Genomic DNA, 27,697 nt, shown 5'->3' on the forward strand with positions numbered 1-27,697 from the left:
TGCGACCCCATAGACGGCAGCCCACCAGGCTCCCCCGTCCCTGGGATTCTCCAGGCAAGAACACTGGAGTAGGTTGCCATTTCCTTCTCCAATGCATGAAAGTGAAAAGTGAAAGTGAAGCTGCTCAGTCGAGTCCGACTCTGTGCAACCCCATGGACTGCAGCCCACCAGGCTCCTCCATCCATGGGATTTTCCAGGCAAGAGTACTGGAGTGGGGTGCCATTGCCTTCTCCTGGAAAAGAAGTATGTTTATCTAGAAATGGCTATTTCCTCTTCAGTCTGTTTCCGAGCTCTCTCAAGCACTTACTGAGCTATAAAATATTTAAATACACTGAAGACCTACCACTTTAAATAATTGCTTTGTAATGCATGGGCTGGAAGAAGCACAAGCTGGAATCAAGATTGCCGGGAGAAATATCAATAACCTCAGATATGCAGATGACACCACCCTTATGGCAGAAACTGAAGAGGAGCTAAAAAGCCTCTTGATGAAGGTGAAAGAGAGTGAAAAAGTTGGCTTAAAGCTCAACATTCAGAAAACTAAGGTCATGGCATCCGGTCCCATCACTTCATGGGAAATAGATGGGGAAACAGTGGAAACAGTGTCAGACTTTATTTTTTTGGGCTCCAAAATCACTGCAGATGATGATTGCAGCCATGAAATTAAAAGATGCTTACTCCTTGGAAGGAAAGTTATGACCAACCTAGATAGCATATTCAAAAGTGGAGACATTACTTTGCCAACAAAGGTCTGTCTAGTCAAGGCTATGGTTTTTCCAGTGGTCATGTATGGATATGAGTTGGACTGTGAAGAAGGCTGAGCACCAAAGAATTGATGCTTTTGAACTGTGGTGTTGGAGAAGACTCTTGAGGGTCCCTTGGACTGCAAGGAGATCCAAGCAGTCCATTCTGAAGGAGATGAGCCCTAGGATTTCTTTGGAAGGAATGATGCTAAAGCTGAAACTCCAGTACTTTGGCCACCTCATGGGAAGAGTTGACTCATTGGAAAAGACTCTGATGCTGGGAGGGATTGGGGGCAGGAGGAGAAGGGGACGACAGAGGATGAGATGGCTGGATGGCATCACTGACTTGATGGACGTGAGTTTGAGTGAACTCCGGGAGTTGGTGATGGACAGGGAGGCCTGGCGTGCTGCGATTCTTGGGGTCGCCAAGAGCCAGACACGACTGAGCGACTGAACTGAACTGAACTGAATGCATATAATCCAAACTGTTTGCCTGGCAAATCTAGATGTTTTAACACTCAAGTGTCGTCTTTACCTCCTCTTCACCAAGGGAATGAGTCAGACCCGTCCAGTCCTTGAACTCTAAAAGAATAAGATTTAAAATAACTTGAGTGGATTTCAAAGAAGGAATGTACACAGAAGACTTAGGTTTGACCTGGACAGAGAGATAGAGAAGCAAACCTGGACAATTTTTATCTCCTGTGGACTTGCACTTTCTGAACCTTGGAAATACCAGACTAACTTTTATATTGAACGAAGTGAGCGACCTTGCTTGTCTCTTTCCAACCTTTTGCTGTAAGCACCTTCATCTCTTGGAGTTTAAGAACAGTGTAATGGTCACTTCAAGTTCAGGCTTATCCTCTTGTGTAGAAGTTCACTTCACAAAATGCAGTACCTCTAAGATAGCCTTAAAAAAAAAAAATGTTACCCATTGCAAAATTCCAAAGAGGTAGTAGGAAATCAGTATTTTTCATTTGGGGTTGCATATATTACCTGGATCTGAGTAAGGCAACTGCAAGATTCCAGTGTGCTCTGTGGGCTCCTCAGTGGCCCTAAGGAGACCTAGGACCATTGTCCTGACATGGCAGTAAGTCCTCTGTACGGGAACCTCCTGTCTTGGTAGGAGGCAGGCTGTCGTTTGTTACCAGCTACTGCCCTCTAGGATCTTTCTCCCTATCTTCTCTATTTTGCCCCAGTGGCCTTCAAGATTTCACTTTCTGTTTTGTTTGGTTTGCTAGCTTCTGTTCTCAGGATTTGGGTTCTCTTTTTTTCCTTTTCTGGTAAGTAATTACTCTTGGAATATGGGAAGTTCACTCTCTAAGGGCAGTCTCCTTCTGGAATTTCTGCTGGTCTTCCATATAAGAACTATGGACTTGACTTCTGCAAGTATTTGTCTTGCTGGACTACAATTACTTGGGATGATTTATAATAAAATTGGCCAACGTGGGGCCTCTTTGAAATTCCTAAATTAGTTTCCCTATGCAGGGCTTTCTGGTGACACAGATGGTTAAGAATCCATCTGCAATGCAGGATACCTGGGTTAGATCACTGGATAAGGAAGATCCCCTGGAGAAGGAAATGGTTATCCCCTCCATTATTCTTGCCTGGAGAATTCCATTGACAGAGGAGCCTTATGGACTACAGTCCATGGGGTCGCAAAGAGTCCGACACAACTCAGCAACTAACACTTTCATTTTTACCCATACAGTCAATTAGAAAAATGTAAGGCAAAAATGGAAGCATATCTCAACAGGCATTTTTGAGGACTCGGGAAACATAATAATTAATCCACTTCCCTCAGAGAAACTGCTCACAATTCTGTCGAAGGATTTCAGAACTGGAAATTCCTCTGAGGCTTCTGAGAGCTCTCTTTGTCTCTCTGACTCTCTCACGCTCACTCTGGTCCTCTCTGTTCCTCTGAAGATTCACCACAATGTTTTCCTTGCTATCGATATCTCTCTTTTTATAGTGCTGTTGATTGATTATTACAACAATAATTGTAAGGACCTGATGAAAATGTCTATGACTATTGTGGTCATTTTGAATTAATGGCCCTAATTCTGACCCTAAGGGAACAAAAGTCCTCAGAGGAGTGGTGCATTTCTCCCCCCGTTTCTTTAAGATATAAATGTTCTACCTCATCTTCTCAGGGAACGCCTGTCTAGACCATCTCCAATTCATAAGACTGAAAAAAATGGAAAAGAGGTCTTTCAACGCAAAATGCTAAAAGGACTCTCTGGCCCAAACAGCCTCCTTAAAATTGCTTGTCAAGGGCAAATGCAAATCTTTTAAGTCTTCCCCACACATAACAAAAGGCTTCAGCCATCTGAGCAAGAAGATATAATTTGTTCCAACTGTTATTTATAAACTAGTGAGGTTTTTCTTTTTATTATTGTACCTGATTCTTGACTAAAGTTTTAAAATTCAAGCTATGAGATCTCTAAACTCTCTAAAATCATGTACCTTCTGTATGATCTTTCTCCTCTGTGGGACATGGCTCTCTGGGAATGAGTCTCCCCAGTGCCAAGGGGGTTAATACTAATGTCAAATAACCTAGTGGTTGATCATCAATGCTTTCTAAAGAAACGTCTCTATCAGAAGCGAGAAATTTGGAGAACTGTGAATGGAAAACCAAAATGGAGTCAGTATTGCTAAGAGAGCACTCTTAAATGGAGCCAGGAGACTATTAAGGAAGTGTGACTTATGCACCTTTCACCCTGGATGAAATCTGACTTTTTGATCTGATGAAGTCATCCACAGCACCTGCCACAAATTCAAAATACTTATCAGACCCTTACCCTAAGATAACTTACATCAGTCTATTTATTTATCTGACCTCTACCCAGAAACAACTGTGATTTCTTAAGGACAGACATGTTCTGACTTGTGTCAGAGTCAATCACAATTGTCCCCAGGCAACAGTGGAGACTTTTTATTCTTATTACCCCTCACTCTCTCTTTGCCAGAACACTCTTTCAGGGTACCTAAATCTGTCTCTAGAATTGCAATTCTTGAGACTTCAAATAGGCTGTATCCATGTTTATATGCAAAAAAAAAAAACCACCAAAAAAAACCCACAGAAATCCTTAACAACTCACCATAAATTTTGTTTTCACTGCTCACAGCTCTGGAACCATGAGCCTTTCTTTTAACTTCTCTATGTTTCCATTTGTAAAATAGGGAAAATATAATCTCTACCAGTAAGGACCAAATAAGACAACATATATGCAAATGCTTTGCAAATCATAAGTCACAATATAAATAACCCTATCTTATAAAAGATAGTAGCCTCAAGACTATTTGCCTTAACAAAAAATCATCTCAGAGATGCCAGCTTATGAAATTTCAGGCATTTCTGGCTAGATTCTTAACCAAAAAGTAGTTTAAAGTAGGGGGATGGGGAAACAGAATTCAAAGGAATGCATACCTAAAAGAAGCATAATACTATCTCCTCTTACTTTCTCAATCATGGTATTTCACTTTACTGTCTTGATAAAGTTTTGGTAGAATCTGTGAAACCATTTATTGCAGGTTCAACTCATTTATTTAGTTCAATTAAATAATTATTGAGCACCTGCTGTGGCCACAAGCTAGGTGCTACACACAGTGAAAAGCCATGGCCGCTGTCTCCAAAAAACTTCTAGTCTAATAGGATAAAAAGCTATAAAAAGAACTATAACATAGTGGAGGAAGCTCTGGGCTTAGAGATTAGGAGCTCAGGTTCCACTTCTTTATCCATGTGATCCCCTTTACCTGAGCCATTCCCCATGTCCTCCTCCCCATCAGCCACCATCCCCTTTTATTGTTTGTCATCCTCTGATGCGCAGAAAAGTCTTTCCTGGTTTTCTTGACTTGGTCAATTCCTTACCTCTAATCCTATGATAACCATGAAACTTTCCTAAGTATTGTGTTGGCCAGTAAGTTCATTCAAGTTTTTCCATAAGATGTAACAGAAAAACTCAAATGAACTTTTTGGCCAACCCAATAAGACTTGTAACTGTTGGATTTCTGCATTTATTTGTATAGTGATCTGATGAATTCTGTGAAGAATCCTGATTTTACTATAATACTTCCTGCCCCTTGCCCTGCCCATGAGCTAGCACTATGGTTGACATACAACCTGTGCTCATCAAATTTATAAAGGGAGGAGGAAAGAAAAGAGACAAAAAGGAAGGGAAAGGGAAATCCTGACTGACATTTACCAGGTTGCAAATTATTGTCCTCTCTGTATCCTCATCTCTAAGATAAAAATGATAATGCCATTTTCCAGGGCTGTCGTGAGAATTAAATAGCATAATCAAGGAGATGCTGTTTTGTAAAATGTAAAGAGAATTGCACTGTAATAGAAGGCAGACTGCAGAAAGCATTATAGCAATGAGACTTGAAAATACATAGCTAAAAAAGAATGAAGGAAAGGTGATTAATCTCTTCCAGACAGGACAGAGAATGGATCAACAAAGACCGAATAGACAAGGTGATTTATGGCCCAGGAATGAGTAGGGTTAATAAGTAGAGATAGAACACCTACTCTCTATATTTACTGTATAGAGAATGTCAGGATGAGTGCATGCAAGTGAAAATGAGTTGAGTCCTCTCCTGAATGTCACTCAGTAAGAAGAGGGGTTGCTATCTGTTTTGTTCATAGCTATATTCCCAGGGTCTATAACAATGCCTGGTAGATGACTTGTGCTTGCTCAACAAATAATGAATGAACAAATAAGTGAAATAATGCATGGAGGGAATAGGGAATATCAGAAGAAATGTATGAATGAAATTATGGACAAATTATCTCATTACCTCAGAAAATGTTGCCAATGTGGGGAGCCTAGGTTTGGAGAGAGGAGGCTGGAGAGGAAGAGGGAGGGGAGGAAATAAGGGATCCAAGAAACTTGATCACACATGAGCATCTGGGTGGCCTGGTGGACCACAGGTGTCATTTGCATGGCTGATTTGTGGGATTTTGAAGTTTTCAAATTAAAGCCCCTACCTTTGACATCTTTAGGTGAAACTGGAGGGAAAATGTTCCCCATGAAAACATAGACATGATATGCCTAGAGTCAGGCCTAACAGTCAGTCATCACAAAGTTTTCTGCACATCCTCTTTGGCAACATGTGACATACAATGACAATGAAGGGAAAAAACGTATTTGTGAATATAATAAAGATAAAAATTACGGAAATCATCAAGAGCATCTGAATTCAAAGCACTAATGAAAGTAAATCATGTTATTTGCATAGAAATGTGGCATCGATACAAATATTGGTTAAAATTCAGGAGTAGATGAATAATGAATAAAATGCCACTTTTAAAATTATAAAATAGAAATGTAATTACTCTTATCATTTGGAAAAAAGCTCACTCTTCGAAGCACTTAATAAGAGGAGGGGAACAGAAAGTAAACTATGTGCTAAAGACTTCCAGCCAGTATATCACGTTACTATTTTTTTTCAGTTAAAAAATGACTACCTAATCAGTAGCTAGGATAATGATCTGTAATCTTACCAGTGTGAGATTGATGATAAATACCAAGTACTGATTTTTTAATAACACAAAAAACAGATATACAACACATTTTCAGGTAGGAGTCATCCAGGTTTCCTTACTGGGAAATCTTTACTGTTCAGCTATTATAATATAATTCAAATAATATATTTCTTAAAGTATCATTTTAATGCAAATAACCCAACAGCAGACTTTTAAACTTTTGACTCCAAAAGCTTATTTTTATCTAAGACTCACATAGTAGAGGTGTTTGAAATAATTGAGTTCTTCTCTAATTACGTAAAGACTAATTTAGCACCTCATTTATTTGGAGAGCCTCTGGCATAGCAAATCCATTTAAAATGACTCACAAGAGCAGGTAATTAAAAATTAAGGTTGAAATCAAGATGAAAAAGGCAAGACTGAAGGTGGTTTCAACGGCTCTGATTAGTTGAAGAGGATAGTGAAATGAGAGAAAGCCTTTCAAAGAGTTAGGGGTGGAGTGATGGAATACAGTTTCCTGAGGCACCAATGCCTTTTTGGACTTTCCACTGTATGTTCAGTTGCAAAGCCAACATGTAACTAGGAGACGAGACCTGATTGAGTGTAGATGAGTGTTGGGGATTCCTAGCTAAAGGGTACTTTCCCCATGTATCCTGTCCTACAAGAAAATGCCTATGGCTAGTAAGGGAAGGACATAGCACCCAGATAAGCAAGGCCATTATAGGCAGATGCATCTAGGCTACAGCAAGCCCTTTTGTTCAGTAAGCCTGTAAAGTTGCTGGATATAAAACACATACACGCACAAATTGGTTCACAGTGCTTTTCAGGTCTACTAAATCCTTTTACATCTCTGTATAATCATTCTATTAATTTTTTAGTGTTTGCTATTGAAACTCTAAATAAAAATCTAAATTTATCTACTTTTTAAAAATTGTAATATATAGTGGAAATATATTCTGTATGTTTTGTACTATAACTTTATTCTGTACTTTCCAATTCTCCTGTAAATGTGTTATCATATTTTCATAATTTAAAAAGTAAAAAAGAAAGAGAAAAAAATGCATACACAGACACACAAAACAATCTTTGATAATGACGAAAGATCATTTACAATTTGTAAATGAGAGTGATCAAACCATCTACATTTTGTAAATGGCTTTTACAAATGTAATCTCACTTCATCCTTATACCAACCCAAGAGAGAACATGTACTTTTACTAGTTCCATTTTACAAATAGAGAGACTGAGGTCCCGAAAGGTTAAGTAACAAACCTAAGGTGTCACTCCCTACTTTGACATTCACTACAATCATAATTTTAAAAGGAATACCCTATGAATTAGCTCTTCTTAATGAAATCACATCACATACAAATTATTAAATTTTTGGTATATAACTGTAAGGCTAAGATGGATCCGGAGGCTGGACCTCTAGCCACTGCCTGCCTTGTGCTCATCTGCCCACAGCCATCCCATATCAAGATGATCAGGAGAAAGGGCTGCCAGGTAGAGAACCAGGGACATACTTACCGTTGTCCTCAGCAACACGACATCTGCCTCTTGCAAGGAGCACGGGATGCAATTTGCCCACACGTGCCAAGCGGGTTTCCAGTAAAACACCAAGGGAAGGATCCCAAAGGAGAAGATGGATCCAGCAAGGCAGAGGGTTTTCCGGCAACTCTGAGTCCGGTAGCCAAATATCTCCTGCGGCAAAGCCAAAACGAATCAAAATATTAGTTAAACACAATAAACAACAAATGAACAAATTGGAATTTTGCTGACGAAACTGGTCGGGGGACATGCAGAGTGTGAAGAAACTGAAGAGGCTGAGGGGAGAACAGAAGAACGGAGTGAGGGGTTGAGAAAGTGGAGAAAGATCCCTGACAAAAATTCTTCATAAGCTGTGATTTCAGACTTCCAAGAAGTTGTATTCCAACTGGGGAAATTCGATTTCTACAATGTCAGCATCTGGCTACCCTGAGCCAAACACGATACATCACCTTATTTAAGTCTCCCAAGCATCCTCTGAATAGGATAATATGACCCTCACTTCATAAATGATGAGGCTGAGCTCAGAAAGGCTGAATGCAATGATTTGTCCAAGGTCACGGAGCTGGCAAGTTCTGCTGTCAAGATTCAAACCCAGATTCATCAGCCTTCAAGTCTTGAACTTGATCCACAACCTTCACAGATGTGACCACGAGCCATGTGGGAGACAGCAAGAGTGAATGATTTCCCTAGCTGAGACCAGCAGCTTTGTAGGAAGAGCAGGGACGGAGTGGGGGGGGGAGCTGGAACCAGGCCTTGATTTAGGAGTCAGGATTTGGTGAAATTGACAATGAGGAGAAGGCAATGGCACCCCACTCCAGTACTCTTGCCTGGAAAATCCCATGGACGGAGGAGCCTAGTAGGCTGCAGTCCATCGGGTCGTGAAGAGTCAGACACGACTGAGCGACTTCACTTTCACTTTTCACTTTCATGCATTGGAGAAGGAAATGGCAACGAACAACTAAATCTCAGCTTGCCTTTGGGGATTTAGGGTAAAGACAGTTAGGCCTTTCCACCCTCCTCTCTTGTTTAGTAGCAAAAAGAATTTTATATTAAGGGGGGAAAAACCATAGAGACTATTTGATTTATTTCAACTCCTGCTTATTGAGCAGTGGCTATGTGCCACGACGGGAACAGAAGATCATGGAGAATGCAAACATTAACAAGGTAAGAGTCTGACCTCTAATAAATTTATAATCTGGACAAACTTTTCCCTTCTAAGGAAAGCCTGGGACAGAACAGAAAACCACCCCTGAAGTTTATGGTCTCTATGCCACAGCTATAGCTCACAAAGCCATAGGTATGTTGCACATTAAGTATAATAACTAAGGTTGAGAGGAAGGAGCATGTCTGGTTTAAAAGCACATTCTCTGGATCAAGATACTTTGGGTTCAAAGCCTAGTCTTTGGTTTACTGGGTGTGAGGTTGAACAAGTAAGTTAACCTTTTAATTTCTTGCCTTGTCATCCATAAAATGAGGGTGGTGACGGCACCCACTTCCCAGAGTTGCTGTGAAGTTTAAATGAGTTACTATATAAAAGTGCTAACGTGAGTAATTACTGCTGCTGCTGCTACATTACCATTTCCTGGAATATAGACCCAAAATTCGATTGGAAATTTGACATAGCTTACAGGCATTTAGATCTAAGAATTCTTGGTATCAACTGCTATACTTTTGTTAGAATTGCCTGGTAGGAAAAAAAAAGGGATCTGGAAAACGCAACTTTAAATCCTCCAACTTTCCTGTCTCAACTTGATAAAGATATATTAGCAGGAAAGTTCCTGTGATCCTTGGCTGAAAGCTGCTTGCAGGTGTAATTACTGGGTTCCTTTCTCTTATTAGCAGTGCACACAGGTGCTGATAGCTTCCTTAGGTAGTGTTCACATCTGGAATGTCTTTGATAAAATGTTCACCTCACTGCAGAAATACAAGTTCTTGACTGACTTTGCAAAGTAGAATGTCTATCCTGACATAAATACTCTTCTGTCCCACACTCTAGTTGCCACTCTCCAGATGCCAAATCTGAAATGTTTCTGTACCCTCACCACACTGGAAGCAATGCTTTGTTGGCTTCATACCAAGCAGGGTACCAATTCTAAATTCCAGACCTGTCCTGAGTCCATCCCACAATCCTTTTCCGTGTGCTTTTATTACATTGCTACACGGTGGAACAGATCAACTCTACCCACCCTTCCCACCCAGCCATTTTTTCACCTTTTTAAAAATATTACATTTACATGCTTCCTTATCTTGCCATTCAACTAAGCCCCTGGTTAATTATGCTGAAGCTATGCCAGTTCTGTCCCTAATACAAGCACAAATCTCCTTATCACTGTGCATTCTTTTACAGGCTATTCAGGGAAAGCTTTCTGTAGTTTCCCAAGCGTCTCATGTTCATTATCAAAGTAACGCAAGAATGATGACCTTCAATATCCAGCTAAGAAAACTAGAGTTTAAAACAAGTTTAGTAATGGTTTTTATTAGCAACTAATGATTTGGGGCTTCCCTGGTGGCTCAGAGGTTAAAGCGTCTGCCTCCAATGCGGGAGACCAGGGTTCGATCCCTGGGTCGGGAAGATCCCCTGGAGAAGGAAATGGTAACCCACTCCAGTATTCTTGCCTGGAGAATCCCATGGACGTAGAAGCCTGGTGGGCTACAGTCCATGGGGTTGCAAAGAGTCGGACACGACTGAGCGACTTCACTTTCAAACTTTCAATGATTTGGAAACAATGACGGTAGCTAACATTGATGGAGCACTGAAAAACCTTTCACCATGCACTTTACACACACTTTGCTCTCACCGAAAAAGATCTAAATAAATTTTCCAATGCACAATATCCATAAGTAACTCAGAACTGAGCCTCAAGTCCAAATGTAGGCAGCACACTGAAGGTAATGTGAGCTGACCATTTCTACTCTAAGGCCTTTCTTCATTTTGCTTTTAAGTTCAATTTAAGACAAAAAATTTTAAGTGTACAGCAAATTGCAGGCATTGCAGGGACTATTCATAGATCCTGGGTTTAAAATGGTAAAAATGTGTTCAGTGAGGTTTCTTATCAACCCATAGCAATTTCTTTCCTGCATTACAGAGTGCGTTCCATGTCTCTGAAAATGCTTGAGGGGATGGTTCCTACTACCCTGCATTCCACCCACACTTTGTCCCACAAAAAAAGAGTCCATCAGACCAAAAAAAAAAAAAAAGTTGGGCAAGTGTCCTCGAAATACTACCCTCTTGGCAGTCTTCTTGCATTACAGAATAGCAAACTGTTCCTTTCTTCATCCCCCTCCAACCCACAGATTCTCCTCCTCCCTTTGTCCCAGGGCATCTACATCCTTTTACCCCTAAGGACCAAAAGTCAGACCTCTAGGTGTATAGGCCTTCTCCTTCTCCCCTGTGCTCAAAAGTCAAACTATGTTCTCTGAAAGTGAAAAGTGTGACTTCTTCAGTTGTGTCTGACTCTTTACAACTCTACCAACTGTAGCCCGCCAGGCTCCTTTTTCCGGAATTCTCCAGGCAAGAAGACTGGAGTGGGTTGCCAATCCCTTCTCCAGATCTTCCTGACCCAGGGATCGAACTGAGTCTCCTGCATTGCAGGCAGATTCTTTACAGTCTGAGCCACCAAGAAACCCCAAGCAATGATCTAAGTCACTTTGGCCAACAGAACTCCTTAAGAGTCTACAGATGTTCTCCTCAGAAATACACATACATACATTTCCCCATAGAGATTCAGGGGGGTCCCAGAGTCTAGAAAAGACCCTGCACTAGAGGGCTAAGTCTAAATGAAGGCTGATCTTAAAGAATTTACACTCTGTATGTGAACTTGGGACCTGATACTAGGCAAGCACTTAGTGAAAGGAGAAGTGTGAGGACAGGATCTCATGGGAATTCAGGGGAGGGTGAGAGCGCGGCCACCAAAGCAGAGCACTGGCTGACTCCAGGAAGCTCCGCGAGGTGATCCGGTCACCGGGCGCCACTGAGTCCTGAGAATGGCTGTCAGCCTTCTCGACCCAGAGACTGACAGGAGAACGCTTCCCAGAGAAGTCTCCAGTTAAACAGATCCCAGAGACAGGGGTGTCATGAGAGAGAGACGTACGTACCTGTCACACGGACCAGATAAATCCATGTGTGGGTGTTAAGAGTTCGCTCTCTTTCCAGTGGTGCCATCTCCACAGTTGTGATTATCCTGCCGGTGGGGCCATAAGCAAACATAGCGCTTACACTGGGCTCTGGAATCTTCTCTCACCCTGACTAACATGCTTTCTTTAAATATATTTGATCAATTACAGTCAGATCCTGTTGGCCTGGGAGCCATTTATTCTCCTTAAGACAATTTTGCTTTTCTCTTCTAGCTTCATTAAATATTGGAAAGTTAAAGTGATTCATTTTTTAAAAGCACTGCCCTAAAGATAATCTCTTTTCCCTTATTTTCAGAAGTTTCACGTGAAGAGAATGTTTTGTTACATTTCCAAGCAGTACAATAAGTTGTACTAAAACAACAAGGTTTAACTCCCTGCTGATCTTAACCACACATTCTATTCAAATTTCTGCCTGGGTTGTTTCATGTTTGCCATTCTTTAGTGCTAAAGAATGATTTCCTAAGTGTCCCCTGAGTTAATTTAACTTCTCCATTCAGGTGAGAAATTCTCAACCTGAGTGACCTAATCTTAAACTGGAGGCTCAAAATGAATGGCCTGCAGAAAGGTTTCTTGTTGGCCTGTAAGGATTTCTTAAAACTTTAAATTGGTGCCCCAGTTATTTTCACACAGAACTTCTACTTTTTCTTTAAAATTAAATGAGAAATTGTGACCATCCTGTACTCACATTCTTGCACTGGAAGAATCAACTGGGGACTAAAAAGATGATACAAATAAATTTATTTACAAAACAGAAACAGACTTACAGACACAGAGAACAAACTTATGGTTATCAAAGGGGAAAGGTGTGGGAGGAATGATAAATGAGGAATTGGGGATTAACATATACACACCACTGTATATAAAATAGATAAAGGTAAAGCACAGGGAACTCTATCACTATTTTGTAATAACTTATATGGGAAAAGAATCTGAAAAGTATATATGTATATATGTGTGTATATATGTATATATACACACACGCACACACACACATATATATGAATCACTTTGCTGTAACCCTGAAACTAATTCAACATTGCAAATCAACTATTACTTCAATAAAAACAATTTTTTTAAAAAGAACCAACTAGGGAGCACAAAGACTCTTGTGCAAAATAGCCCAGGAACTAACCCAATACCACCCAGTGAGACAGAAGATGATTCTCCGTGGTGTATTCACACTACAGGACCATTTGGCTCTCACCTGGTGAGAGGTTCTATGGACATGACAGGTCCAAATAAATCAGCTCCCAGCAATACCCAAGGGTAGGGATGACGTCAGTAAAACAATAGTAAATGAAAACAGTCAGTGCAAAGGCTTACATCAGCATGGTCATCTTTTTATAAAGTGAAACACAACTAAAATTTTCAGGTTACTTTTAGGATCCACTTAGAGAAAAGAAAACTACATAGGGAGGAGATAAGGGACTGATGACCACATGGAACAGGACAATGGGTTGCTTCTATTGGGGTGAGACAGGGAAAGAGGGACCACTCTGTCACATGTAGGTTATTGTCAAAATTCTAGATTTTATGTGAGTGGTGGGGTCATCAGATTATTATAAGGAGTTAATTAAATGACTAAATTAGTGCTAGACAGAATGGGCAGAGGATGAGTATGTCACGAACCAAAGATTACAGACCACTAATTGTGAGACCTGAAGTCTTAAGGAAAAAAGGAAGGAAGAATCAGCCAGAGTGAGTGGGAGATGCCCCCCTTGAAATGAGCAGGTGCTCCTCATGTCCCATGGTCTCTGCCAGGCTTTCCCTTTTCCCCAGCACTGAGGGTCTATGCCAGCTTCTATTTTTCGTTTCATCCTCTCACTGTAGGTCAGTGGTTCTCAACCAGGGCTGATCTTGCCCCGCAGCGGACATTTGGCAATGTCTGGAGATATTTGGAGTCACTCTCACCTGGCTGAGAGGTGCTACAGACACCTGATGGGTAGAGGGCGGGAAGGCTGCTAAACATCCTACAATGCAGAGGACAGCTACCCTCAAAACAAAAAATTATGTGGCCCAAAGTAGTGAGGAGGTTGAGAAGCATGCTTTAGGATTTGAGCTTCCCCCACTTAAGCAGATCTCTAAGTCCTAGTGCCTCAGACATCATCCTCAGCACTCAGAAGAGAATTAGAAATTTCGACATTGAAATCTATTGTCAAAAAAGACTTAATGCCAAATGACCACTAAATTCAGTAGTGGTCACAACAATTCATTCTGCAGATGAGGAAATAGGAGTTAAGAGAGAAAATCAAATGCCCCTATGGACTGCACCCACATCCCTCTTGGACCTGAACCACCCCCTCGCTCTCACTCTGCCCCAGCCACCAGGACATTTCCCTTAAACTCACAGAGCCCTATCCTGCCTCAGGATCTCAGAGTGCATTGAAGAACAAAATTCCAGTTTAAGGTAGTCCAGGTCCGTGTATTGTGGTGTTCTAATCAACCCCCTCTTGTACGGACAGAGAATGCAACTTTGGGTGGGACTTTGGGATTCTAGGGCATGTCCTCTAAGCCACTGACCAAAAGGGAGCTTGCCAAACCCTTAAAAGGCACACTTGCATCTCTCCCCTTCCACAAACAGCAGGCAGACCTCTTGTGACAATCCTAAAGCTGGGGCCCTTGGGCAAAGTCAGGGACAGAGGCCTCTTCCTAGCTGGACATTCCAGGTGGGCAGCAGTCTGGTTCTGGAAGGAGGAAGAACAAACGTGTTTGGAGCTTCAGTGTCCTTCAACCTAAGCAGGGTTTCCTTTTTTCAGACCAGGAGGCTGCCAGCCTGGGCTGTGGAAACACCTCCTTGTCAGGGCAGTTAGTTGACAGAAAAGCAACTTGTTCCACCCATTAGTGACACCCTGCCCTGTAGATAATTGTCCTCCCAAGCTTGGCTAAAGCTCATGAGACATACAGTTTGTATAAATAATAACTTGTCATTGTGTACCAGTCACCCTAAGTATCTATTTTTTCACACTCTGCTTTAATCTTCACAACCTTACAAAGAAGGTAATATCATCTGGAGGTGAGATTAAGAAAGTAAGGTTCAGGGAGGTTAAGGAAAGTCCTCAGAGGCATCCAGCTGGCAGGCAACAGGGAAAAGCCTTTCTACCAATAGGGTTACCTCTCATGAAGACACTCCTGCCCCTGCCCTCTGATAGTCTCGTCTGGCGGGGGATAGTGCTTGAATCCTTGCCGATTATTCACATTTGAGCTAATGGATGCACCACCCAGACAGGTTCTTAGGTTCCTCTTAAACAGGTTTTCACAAGCTTCAAACGGCAGAGAGAGAGGAAATAGAACAGAGGGACACCACCCAGCAACCAGACAGTGCTTTCCACAATCAACATCGTTTTCTGGTTTGGTAATATTGGGCAAGATGCATTTTCTAGATTTCCGTGTGATGCTGAAGTGAAAACTTTCCTTGCTGGTGATGTCTGAGTAGTGATAAGACCGGTAGGCCTCAGGTAGATCAGTATCTGAAATACCATCCCATCTGGGAAGCCTCCTCAGTGCACAGAAGAGAGACTCAGACAGCAGAGCGAGGGGAAACACCACAGGTAAAGACCAAACTCTTGAGTTCAAGACCTGTTTCTGCTACTTACTAATGTTAGCATCTGGAAGTCACTACACCACCTAAATAAAAATAATAATGCCTGCCTCACAAGACTGTTATTGACAAGGAAATGGGATAACAGTGGCAAACACACAATTTAAATGGAAGTTGTTCTTATTACAAGGGCTTTTAGACTTAAGGTTAATTGATAAACCCTCAGAGATGCCCTAACATGGCTGCCCGACCCCCATTATCACTCAGATCTCAGCTTCCCCAACCACACAGTCTAAAGACGCTATCCAATCATGCTCTTCCCATGATCCTTTTTAAATCTCTACAAGCCCCTATTTTTATCTGATATTTTTTTATTTGTTTATTTTTTTCATGATAGGTTCCTAGAATGTAAGTTTCACAGGAGCAGAGCTTCTGTCTGTCTTGTTCATTGCTGAATCCCTGGTACACAGCAGAATACCTCCTGGAACAAAATAGGCCCTCTAATACTTTTTTGAGTGAACAAATGGCTCTGATGACATTATTAAATGTTACTAGACTGCCAAACAGAGATCCCAAGAATGACAGTTCCAGACTGTTAGCATGTGGTGAATCTTAGCAAACACCCAGTCAAGTATTTTTTAAGAGGAGAAATTTGAGACTATAGGAGAATTCTCCAACAAGGGCACACGCAGAGAAAGCATAGGAAAAAAGCAATGATCTCCTTCCAAAGTCACAGTTCCACTCTTGATCAGTGCAGAATTTATCTTGACAATAGATTGTATCCTCAAGGATTCTTGTTGGCCTTTATCCCCAGATATGATTCTTTGTCACTTACCATAGGATATTATAAATGAAAGATGGGGGAAGTATGCTATCTGAACTCTGAGAGAAGGAAGGGTCAGAGATAATCCTGCATTTCTTTCACAATATGAAACACCCAGACCACCAATTAAGCAAATCCTACTTCCTGGGTAAGCCTGTTTCATTTTTAGACAACCTTACTAATGACTACATCGTGTACCAGAAAGTGGGCTGAAACCCAGAAGCTAGTATTCTAAACTCAAACATTTTCCTCTCAAACTGAACAATTCCATTTCTATCTGTTCAAACAATATAAAATCAGTATAAATATATTGATCTTCTGTTACAGGTACATGCCTAAACAAGGTCGTCTATAGGCAAAAATAATTTGGAAAATCATCATTCAGAAAATTACCAAGCTCTCTTGTTGAGATGGCCTGAAATCTTTTCCATAGAGAGCAGGTGGGTAGAAAGCATGCCTGTAATCACTACTTACCATCTTTTTAGAATCAGCTCTTTCTTAACATTGCTGTGCTATTCAGCCCGCATATCTTCTACTGGTGAGAACCTTCTCTGCAGAAATGCATGTATGTGTGTACCAGAAGACATGAATATTAAAAAAATCAAAGATGAAAGCAATCCAAAAGTCCATCAACAATGAAACCGACATTTTTAAAGTATAGTCTTATAATGATCTGTTCGGATACAATGAAAATGAATAAACTCTCATTTTATGCAATAATATGGATATATTTCAAAAATAAACAGAAGAAGCAAAACACAAAAGAGTATAATCAATGTGATTTAACTGTATAAGTTTCAAAAATATTGTCATGGAATGGTTAGAAAAAATATTTTAAAGGTAAGAAAATAAGAATTACAGAAAGCAAAAGGTTATTTCTATATTGGGTGACAAAGATGGGCTATGGTTACGGAGCACCTCAGGAAACATCTGGAATGCTAGCAGTGTTCTGTCTTCTGACTTATGCAATGGCCATATAAGTTTTGATTTACTATTAAATTGGTTGTACACTTTTTTTGCACATTTATTTGACAGCTTTTAAAATGATTGGTTTCTGCTTTTGCCTATGGAAGTTGTGAAAGCTTGTTGGACATACAAATCCTTGGACACATAGTGATAACTCTTGAGAGTCATAGATTTGCAAACACCAATGCAGAGGGGAAAGCACTGGCTTGGAAATGGGGAATTCTGGGCTCTAGTCTGAACCTTGATTCTATTAAATAACTCCTTTCCCCAGTCTGGGCCTCAGTTTCACTCTGTCACAGAGGTGATGGAATTATATGATCTCTCAAGTCCCTCTAAATTTTGATGTCTGTAGTGCTTATAACAATAGGAACCTCACAAATATCACTTATATGATCAGCTTGCAGTCCCCTCATAGGTGCACATTATGGTTACAAATCCTTTCCATGGAAATACCTGCCTCTACTTCATAGCTGCCCATGTGGCCTTCACTCAAGCTTCAACATTCCTTTAAGGGAAAAATAGAGGATGCTTCCTACGGTAACATTTGTGCAAATTACTGCCAACATATTGTGCAGACCACTTGCCTGAGACCATCAGACAGCCCTGTGAAAGAGGGAGCATGCCACATGCAAGAAGCCCCATGCCTGGCCCCAAGGATGGGGGCTGGCACACCACCCCATTGCAACATTGTGTGACTTCCTGGCCACTGCGCCGTATTCATCAACTGAGCATCTTAATTCCCCAGTGTGACAAAACTACATTATTCGTTTCCATAACTGGTATTCAGACTTGAGCACTTCCTTAGGGAAGGTTTCTCGCAGTTCTGTAAGATGGCACCATCATGCCATGAGGCATGATTCTGATTTTGACTGACAGAAAAGAAGCTTCCTAATCTGCTGGAGAATTTCAAGCAATAATGGACCAAAGTGGAAGTTGATGAAGCTAGGCTGGGTGATAGGGAAATGAGGGACCACAATAAAAATGGAAAGTTTAGAAGAGTAGTGGAAAAAAAGGGAGGCCAGAATTTCTAGTTTGTTGAAATAGCCTGGGATGCCACACCCAACTAAAGGGTAATTCAGTACACTTAAGCTGGGCCAGATAGTTATGATATATTTGCAGGTATTTGTTTTATGCCTTTGCTATTACAGAAGCAGTACTTGTTCATTTAAAATCAGAAAAGAAAAATATAGTTTTAAATCCCCATAACCCAGAGTCACAGTTAACAACACTGCATATAGGTTTCTTTTATCAAAATGAAATTGCACTGTAAATACTCCTTTATAATTTGCTTTTTCAATCACGAGCCTCTATTTCTCCATGTCTATGAGTTTCTAATCTCAACTAGAATGCAAATTATATTCAGATTTTTCAGTGGCTCCACTAATGTCCACTACAACTGTTTTTTCCCCAAACTGGAGTGGCATTATCCTGTTTCTTAATCTTGATGATAATTAATAGATTTTTCACCTTATAGTTCAGCTTTCCTGGTGGTTAAGATGGTAAAGAATCTGCCTGCAATGCAGGAGACCCGGGTTTGATCCCTGGGTCAGGAAGATACCCTGGAGAAGAAAATGGCAACCCACTCCAATATTCTTGCCTGGAGAATTCCAAGGATAAAGGAGCCTGGCAGGCTACAGTCCATAGGGTCCCAAAGAGTCGGACACAACTGAGTGACTAACACACGCTCACACACACACACACACACTGCTTGTAACTATCCATTAAGCTATATAAAAATATTTCTTGTGCTTTTATATAGGTACTATATAATATCTCACAATAAAAGAAAAAGGGAAATGTCACATACTCTTATATGTTCACAATTGTACTTTTGCTGGTTCATTTAATCTAGTCCTTGCCCTATTTCATTTTTTTTTTTAATTTTTTTATTATTTTTAATTTTTTTAATTTATTTATTTATTTTTAATTTTTACTTTACAATTCTGTATTGGTTTTGGCATAGATTGACATAATCTAGTCCTTGCCCTATTTCATGATAATAACTTATGAAACAGACAGTGCTTCTGCAAGAGTTCAAATGCTAATAGCTACATTTCCACTGATATCAGATGTTACACAAAGACAACAGAAAAATGACCTAATCTTCAGCTGATTTTAATAGATTTTTTTTAGAAAAGTAACATCTATCCCACAAAGAAACGGTAAAAAACAGTTTTGTTTATAAAGAATTTACTCATTTCACAATATATACATATACCAAATCATCACATCACACACCTTAAACTTATACAATGTTGTATGTAAGTATGTATCAATACCGCTGGGGAAAAAATTGTCTATGAGCAAGAAAGAAAAAAAGAACATAATTTTTGTTTTGTTATTTTGCATTTTAATAAAAATAGAGGCATGATTTTATGTCATACTTAAATTAACTTGACTATGTGAGTGTTAGCTGCTCAGTCGTGCCCGACTCTTTGCGACCCCATGGACTACAGTCCACCAGGCTCCTCGGTCCATGGGATTTTTCAGGCAAGAATACTGGAGTGGTATGCCATTTCCTTCTCCAATTTGACTATAAACCAAACCAAAAAAGACATTTCCTTAGCACAATACTTTTAAATCTTTTTTCTACAGTGAGACCCATTGAAAAATGATTATATTTTCACAGTGCAAATCAGATAAGTAGGTGAGGCTGCTTAAAGCTGGAAGGAATCAATATCTCAGCCTTCCCCTAAGAACGCCTATAATCTATCTCTAGCACCCCAGTGCCATCCATGACATATTATTGGGTAGCCTTGCCTTAACCTATATTCACAGTAGAACACCACCTTCTTTTATTTCTCTCAGTCTAATCAGAGTCATAACAGGCAAAGTTGTATTTAAAATGAGTATGTCCTACAACTACACATCATTCCTAGAAACACCCTCTTACCTCTCAGTATGCCTTTATTCAAGCAGGGTTTTTCTTTGTTTTTACTTTGCAAATGCCAGCCCCTATCTTGTTGTTCCTTCTCCTAGGGAAAATAAAAATCCTGCCAATCTTTAAATAAATAGATTTTATTCAAATAAAACTTTCTCTATGAGAAAGTCTCCTCAATCAGAATTCATCACAAATTTAAAATAAAATTTAAAACCCTCTTCTCTTTCTGAATTACCACCACCACCACACAACCAGTTACATGACTCAGAAATCTAAGGGTTCCCTTGGATATCCTCCCCCCTCCTCCCTCAACATCTAACTAGTTCAAAGACCACGGACTGTGTTTCCTAGATTTTTCTCAAATTGGTCTCCTCTGCTCCATCCCTGATATATCTCTCCGCTTAGTTCAACCTCTACGCTCACTAGAATCACTACAAGAGCCCCCATTTAGGTTCAACGTGCACCTATGGTGTTGTCCACACTATACCTTCCCAAAGCAGACATCTGCTTTCAATTTCTTACTAGAGTAACAAACCATCCCAGTTTGTCAAGGACTGAGGGGTTTTTCAGGATGTGGGCTTTCAGTGCTAGTGACCAGAAGGTCCAGCCAAACCACTATGGTTGGCCACCTTCTTAGACCCCTTCATTCCTTTTAGAATGGTAAGCAAAGCCATTCCTAATCTTCCCCACACCATCTTCTCAGCCTCATCTCTCTCTGTGCTTCCTGTCCCATTCCAGCAGATACATGGCACACCAACTTTGTCGAACTGCATTCAGCTCTCCAAAAGGAATGTGCTCTGTCTCTTTACACCTCGGTACCTTCAGACATTGTGTCTCCTTGATTTAGAATGTTCTTCACCTTATCTGGGCTTACTGGTAAACTCCTCTTTGTCCATCTCGATTATTTTCATTGGCAATTTTCCACTGAAATCATCCAGGAGTTGGCTGTTGCTTCCTCTATGTTCCCACAGAATCTTGCTCTCACAACACTAGCCCACTGAAATCCCTAGGCCCTATGACTTTTCTTTGTAGCCCTAATACCAAGCACAAGGACATTGTACAGGAGGCAGGGATCAAAACCATCCCCAAGAAAAAGAAATGCAAAAGGGCAAAATGGTTGTCTGAGGAGCTTTACAAATAGCTGAGAAAAGAAGAGAAGCGAAAGGCAAAGGAGAAAAGGAAAGTTATATCCACCTGAAGGCAGAGTTCCAGAGAATAGCAAGGAGAGATAAGAAAGCCTTCTTAAGTGAACAATGCAAAGGAATAGAGAAAAACAATAGAATGGGAAAGACTAGATACATCTTTATCTGTATCTAAAGACTAGATACATCATCTGTATCTGTATCTTCATCTGTATCTAAAGACTAGATACATCAAGAAAATTAGAACGGAACTGAACTGATGCAGTCAAAGGCTTTAGCATAATCAATGAGGCAGAAGTAGATGTTTTTCTGGAATTCTCTTGCTTTTTCTATAATCCAGTGTTTGTTGGCAAATTGATATCTGGTTCCTCTGCTTTTTATAAATCCAGATTGAACATCTGGAAGTTCTTGGTTCATGTACAGCCTAGCTTGGAGAATTTTGAGCATTACTTTGCTACTGTGTGAGATGAGTGCAATTGTATGGTAGTTTGAACATTCTTTTGCATTGCCTTTCTTTGGAATTGGAATGAAAACTGACCTTTTCCAGTCCTGTGGCCACTGCTGAGTTTTCCAAATTTGCTGGCATATTGAGTGCAGCACTTTGACAGCATCATCTTTCAGGATTTGAAACAGCTCCACTGGAATTCCATCACCTCCACTAGCTTTGTTCGTTGTGATGCTTTCTAAGGCCCACTTGACTTCACATTCCAAGATGTCTGGCTCTTGATTAGTGATCACATCATCATGATTATCTGGGTCATGAAGATCTTTTTTGTACAGTTCTTCAGTGTATTCTTGCCACCTTTTCTTAATATCCTCTGCTTCTGTTAGGTCCATACCATTTCTGTCCTTTATCGAGCCCATCTTTGCATGAAATCTTCCCTTGGTATCTCTAATTTTCTTGAAGAGATCTCTAGTCTTTCCCATTCTGATGTTTTCCTCTATTTCTTTGCATTGATCACTGAAGAAGGCTTTCTTATCTCTTCTTGCTATTCTTTGGAACTCTGCATTCAGATGCTTATATCTTTCCTTTTTCTCCTTTGCTTTTCACCTGTCTTCTTTTCACAGCTATTTGTAAGGCCTCCCCAGACAGCCATTTTGCTTTTTTGCATTTCTTTTCCATGGAGATGGTCTTGATCCCTGTCTCCTGCACAATGTCACAAACCTCATTCCATAGTTCATCAGGCACTCTATCTATCAGATCTAGGCCCTTAAATCTACTTCTCACTTCCACTGCATAATCATAAGGAATTTGATTTAGGTCATACCTGTCTAGCGGTTTTTCCTACTTTCTTCAATTTGAGTCTGAATTTGGTAATAAGGAGTTCATGATCTGAGCCACAGTCAGCTCCTGGTCTTATTTTTGTTGACTGTATAGAGCTTCTCCATTTTTGGCTGCGAAGAATATAATCAATCTGATTTTGGTGTTGACCATCTGGTGATGTCCATGTGTAGAGTCTTCTCTTGTGTTGTTGGAAGAGGGTGTTTGCTATGACCAGTGCATTTTCTTGGCAAAACTCTATGTCTTTGCCCTGCTTCATTCCTCATTCCAAGGCCAAATTTGCCTGTTACTCCAGATGTTTCTTGACTTCCTACTTTTGCATTCCAGTCCCCTATAATGAAAAGGATATCTTTTTTGGGTGTTAGTTATAAAAGGTCTTGTAGGTCTTCATAAAACCATTCAACTTCAGTTTCTTCAACGTTACTGGTTTAGGCATGGATCACATCAAACTGGAAAATTCTTAAAGAGATGGGAATACCAGACCACCTGACCTGCTTCCTGAGAAATCTGTATGCAGGATGAGAAGCAACAGTTAGAACTGGATGTGGAACAACAGATTGGTTCCAAATTGGGAAAGAAGTACATCAAGGCTGTGCTTATTTATCTTATATGCAGAGCACATCATGAGAAATGCTGGTCTGCATGAAGCACAATCTGGAATCAAGATTGCTGGGAGAAATATCAATAACCTCAGCTATGCAGATGACACCACCCTTATGGCAGAAAGTGAAGAAGAGCCTCTTGATGAAAATGAAAGAGGAGAGTGAAAAACCTGGCTTAAAACTCAACATTCAAAAAACTAAGGTCAGGGCATCTGGTCCCATCACTTCATGGCAAATAGATGGGGAAACAATGGAAACAGTGACAGATTTCATTTTCTGGGTTTCCAAAATCAGCACAGATGGTGACTTCAGCCATGAAATTGAAAGCCTCTTGCCTCTTGGAAGAAAAACTATGACAAACCTAGACAGCATATTAAAAAGCAAAGACATTACTTCGCCAACAAAGTCCATCTAGTCAAAACTATGGTTTTTCCAGTCGTTGCGTTTGGATGTCAGAGTCAGACTATAAAGAAAGCTGAGCACCAAAGAAATGATGCTTTTGAATTGTGTTGGAGAAGACTCTTGAGAGTCCCTTAGATTGCAAGGAGATCCAACCAGTCAATCTGAAAGGAAATCAATCTTGAATATTCATTGGAAGGACTGATGCTGAAGCTGGAGCTCCAATACTTTGGCCACCTGATGAGAAAAACTGACTCATTGAAAAAGACCCTCCTGCTGGGAAAGACTAAAGGCAGGAAGAGAAGGGGACAACAGAAGATGAGATGGTTGGATGGCATTACCAGCTCAATGGACATGAGTTTGAGCAAGCTCCAGGAGATGGTGAAGGACAGGGATGCCTGGCACGCTGCAGTCAATGGGGTCACAAAGAGTCGGGTATGACTGAGCTACTGAACAACGACAAAGCACAGAGACCCATACACATAAGTGCTCGGTAAGAAGGAAGGAATGAAGGAAGAAGGAAAGGAAGGAAGGAAGAAAAGGCATTTCCTTAGATCACTTTACCTTCTGTGTATAACTAATATTTGGATTAGCTGAATAAAATGCTTCTTCCATTAAAACATTAGCTTGTTGAAGGCTTTATCTAGCCCTATAGCATGCCCTTCCACATGTCCGTGAACATCCAGACGTTAAAGCTGGTTTTAGAAAAGGCAGAGGAACCAGAGATCAAATTGCCAGCATCTGCTGGATCATCAAAAAAGCAAGAGCGTTCCAGAAAAATGTCTATTTCTGCTTTATTGACTATGCCAAAGTCTTTGACTGTTTGGATCACAATAAACTGTGGAAAATTCTGAAAGAGATGGGAATACCAGACCACCTGACCTGCCTCTTGAGAAACCTGTATGCAGGTCAAGAAGCAACAGTTAGAACTGGACATGGAACAACAGACTGGTTCCAAATAGAGATAGGAGTATGTCAAGGCTGTATATTGTCACCCTGCTTATTTAACTTATATGCAGATTCAGTTCAGTTCAGTTCAGTTCAGTTGCTCAGTCGTGTCCGACTCTTTGCGACCCCATGAATTGCAGCACACCAGGCCTCTCTGTCCATCACCAACTCCCAGAGTTCACTCAAACTCACCTCCATCGAGTCAGTGATACCATCCAGCCATCTCATCCTCTGTCATCCCCTTCTCTTCCTGCCCCCAGTCCCTCCCAGCATTAGAGTCTTTTGCAATGAGTCAACTCTCCTCATGAGGTGGACAAAGTACTGAAGTTTCAGCTTTAGCAGCATTCCTTCCAAAGAACACCCAGGACTGATCTCCTTTAGAATGGACTGGTTGGATCTCCTTGCAGTCCAAGGGACTCTCAAGAGTCTTCTCCAACACCACAGTTCAAAAGCATCGATTACATCATGAGAAACACTGGGCTGGATGAAGCACAAGCTGGAATCAAGATTGCTGGGAGAAATACCAATAACCTCAGATATGCAGATGACACCACCCTTATGGCAAAAAGTGAAGAAGAACTAAAATGCCTCTTGATGAAAGTGAAAGAAGAGACTGAAAAAGTTGGCTTAAAGCTCAACATTCAGAAAATTAAGACCATGGCATCTGGTCCCATCACTTCGTGGCAAGTAGCTGGAGAAACAGTGGAAACAGTGGCAGACTTTTTTGGGGGGCTCCAAAGTCACTGCAGATGGTGACTGCAGCCATGAAATAAAAAGACACTTTCTCCTTGGAAGAAAAGTTATGACCAACCTAGACAGCGTATAAAAAGCAAAGACATTACTTTGCCAACAATGGTCCATGTAGTCAAGGCTATGGTTTTTCCAGTAGTCATGTATGGATGTGAGAGTTGGACTATAAAGAAAGCTGAGCACATAAGAATTGATGCTTTTGAATTGTGGTGTTGGAGAAGACTCTTGAGAGTCCCTTGGACGGCAAAGAGATCCAGCCAGTCAATCTGAAAGAAAATCAATCCTGAATATTCACTGGAAGAACTGATGCTGAAGCTGAAGATCCAATACTTTGGCCATCTGATGCAAAGAACTGACTCATTTGAAAAGACCCTGATGCTGGGAAAGATTGAAGGGAAGATGAGAAGGGGACGACAGAGGATGAGATGGTTGGATGGCATCACCGACTCAATGGACGTGAGTTTGAGTAAACTCCAGGAGCTGGTGATGGACAGGGAGGCCTGGTGTGCTGCAGTCCATGGGGTCTCAAAGAGTCGGACACAACTGAGCGACTGAACTGAACTGAACTGATAGCATGCACACTGCAGAGATTCATTACATTTATCAATTGATGTTGCTTATCTATTGTCTAAGTCTGAGAAAAGATGGGTGACATGAAAGGTCTTTGAAAGTGGATTCTTTACCGCTGAGCCACAAGGGAAGCCCAAGAATACTGGAATGGGTAGCCTACCCCTTCTCCAGCAGATCTTCCCGACCCTGGAATCGAACCAGGGTCTGCTGCATTGCAGGCAGATTCTTTACCAACTGAGCTATGAGGTAAGCCCATTTAAAAATAAAGTCATAATATAATATTTTATTTAAAAACAACTGAGACTTTTACTTCTGGAAACATGGAGTAGACTTACTTTCCCCTATTTTTCCCAATAAGTGCAACTAAAAATCTGTGAACATTATATAGAAAACAAACATAAGAAGACTGAATGAGGGAGAAAAGCCAGACTGACTACAAAACTTGGGAACCAAGGAACTACAGAGTAGTGAGCTCCCTGGGTTTTCTCTTTGCCTCATCTATGGCTCGGAGCAAAAGAGACTGACAGTGGGAGAAGACATAGAAACACAGACACACACACAGACACACACACAGCGAAAGCCTTATCTCTCTATCCGAATGGCCAGGAAAGAATTCAAAGTCCACACATAAAAAACTGGCCCCACCCCACCTATACCAGCAAAAGCCAAGTTCGGAGTCTAGACTGTTTTTCTCCATGTGTAAAGAAGGAACCTTAACCCCCCAGCAGGAATGATGTCACATAAGGCTAAATAATGGAGCCAAGACTTTCATTTCCAGCAAGGAGTAGCAAGCACCCTTTTCCCTGTGGTATCAGTGGAAACCATGTGGAGCCTGGATTACCACTCCCGCCAATCAAGTAACAAGGCTCAACCCACTCCCAGCGATCAAGTAACAAGGCTCAACCCACTCGCAGCGATCAAGTAACAAGGCTCACATCTCCTCCATGCTGGGGTGCTGTCAGATGAAGACTATGGAAAACCAAAGCTCTTTACTATCACCTAGCAGAGGTAAGACTCCCTTCCGTGGCATCAGTGGAGGCCATGAGGAGAAGAGCAATGAGGCACTTCTAATTCTCTAAGCCAGAGAGTTTTCAGTGGAGCCTAGAGGTACTGAAACTGTCACCCTCAACCAGCAACAATGAGAAGCAGTCCCCTCCTCAAGTGTCAGTGGCGGTTGAGTAGGTTACCTGACTTTCCCACTAACTGGCAGTAATGAGCTAGTGCCCTACTCTTCCTCTGCTGGAAGAGTTTGGCAACAGCAACGAACTAAGATATAAGTTTTAAATAAGATCCAGAGTTTGTGACATAATATATACGGTTTTACTTTTTAAAAGTCATGCCAAAAAGAATAAGAACTCAAACTGAATGAATAAACACAATCAATCGATGCCAAACCAAGATAACAGAGATGTTAAAATAATCTGATAAAGATTTTAAAGCCATCATAAAAATACTCTGAGGAGCAACTACAGTCAAATAGAAACAAATGAAAAAAAAAGAATATCTCAGCAAGAAGTAGAATGTCAAAGTAGAGCCAAATAGAAACTTTAGAACTGAATAACACAATGCCTGGAAAAAAAAAAAAGAAAGAAAGAAAATTTCAAAGGATGGGCTCAATAGTAGAATGGAGGGACAAGAAATAATCTGTGAAATGAAAGATTAATAAAAGTGGCCCAAATTGAACTACAGAGAGAAAATAGTCTTATAAATGCTGAATAGAACCATAAGACCTGTGAAACTATAACAAAAGATCTCATTATTCATATCATTAGAAGGATAATAGATAATTTGAATAACCCTAGAACTATAAAGAAAATTGAATTTATACTTTTTAAATATCTAAAATATCTAAGGCCAAGTGGTTTCCCTGAAAAATTTTACTAAAC

General features: G+C 40.7%; 1 protein-coding gene across 2 annotated transcripts in view; it reads right to left on the reverse strand.

Moving 5' to 3' along the window:
• The window catches only part of ATP13A4 (ATPase 13A4), a 122,592-nt gene that overhangs the window by 75,042 nt on the left and 19,853 nt on the right, over window positions 1-27,697 (reverse strand). For both annotated transcript variants that reach the window (XM_040267520.1, XM_040267519.1), the window contains exon 2: window positions 7,756-7,929. In XM_040267520.1, coding sequence (XP_040123454.1) covers window positions 7,756-7,929 — 174 coding nt within the window. The remainder of the gene's footprint in view (window positions 1-7,755; window positions 7,930-27,697) is intronic.

Source organism: Oryx dammah, unplaced genomic scaffold, assembly GCF_014754425.2.
Source record: "Oryx dammah isolate SB20612 unplaced genomic scaffold, SCBI_Odam_1.1 HiC_scaffold_2, whole genome shotgun sequence".
Taxonomy (NCBI): domain Eukaryota; kingdom Metazoa; phylum Chordata; class Mammalia; order Artiodactyla; family Bovidae; genus Oryx; species Oryx dammah.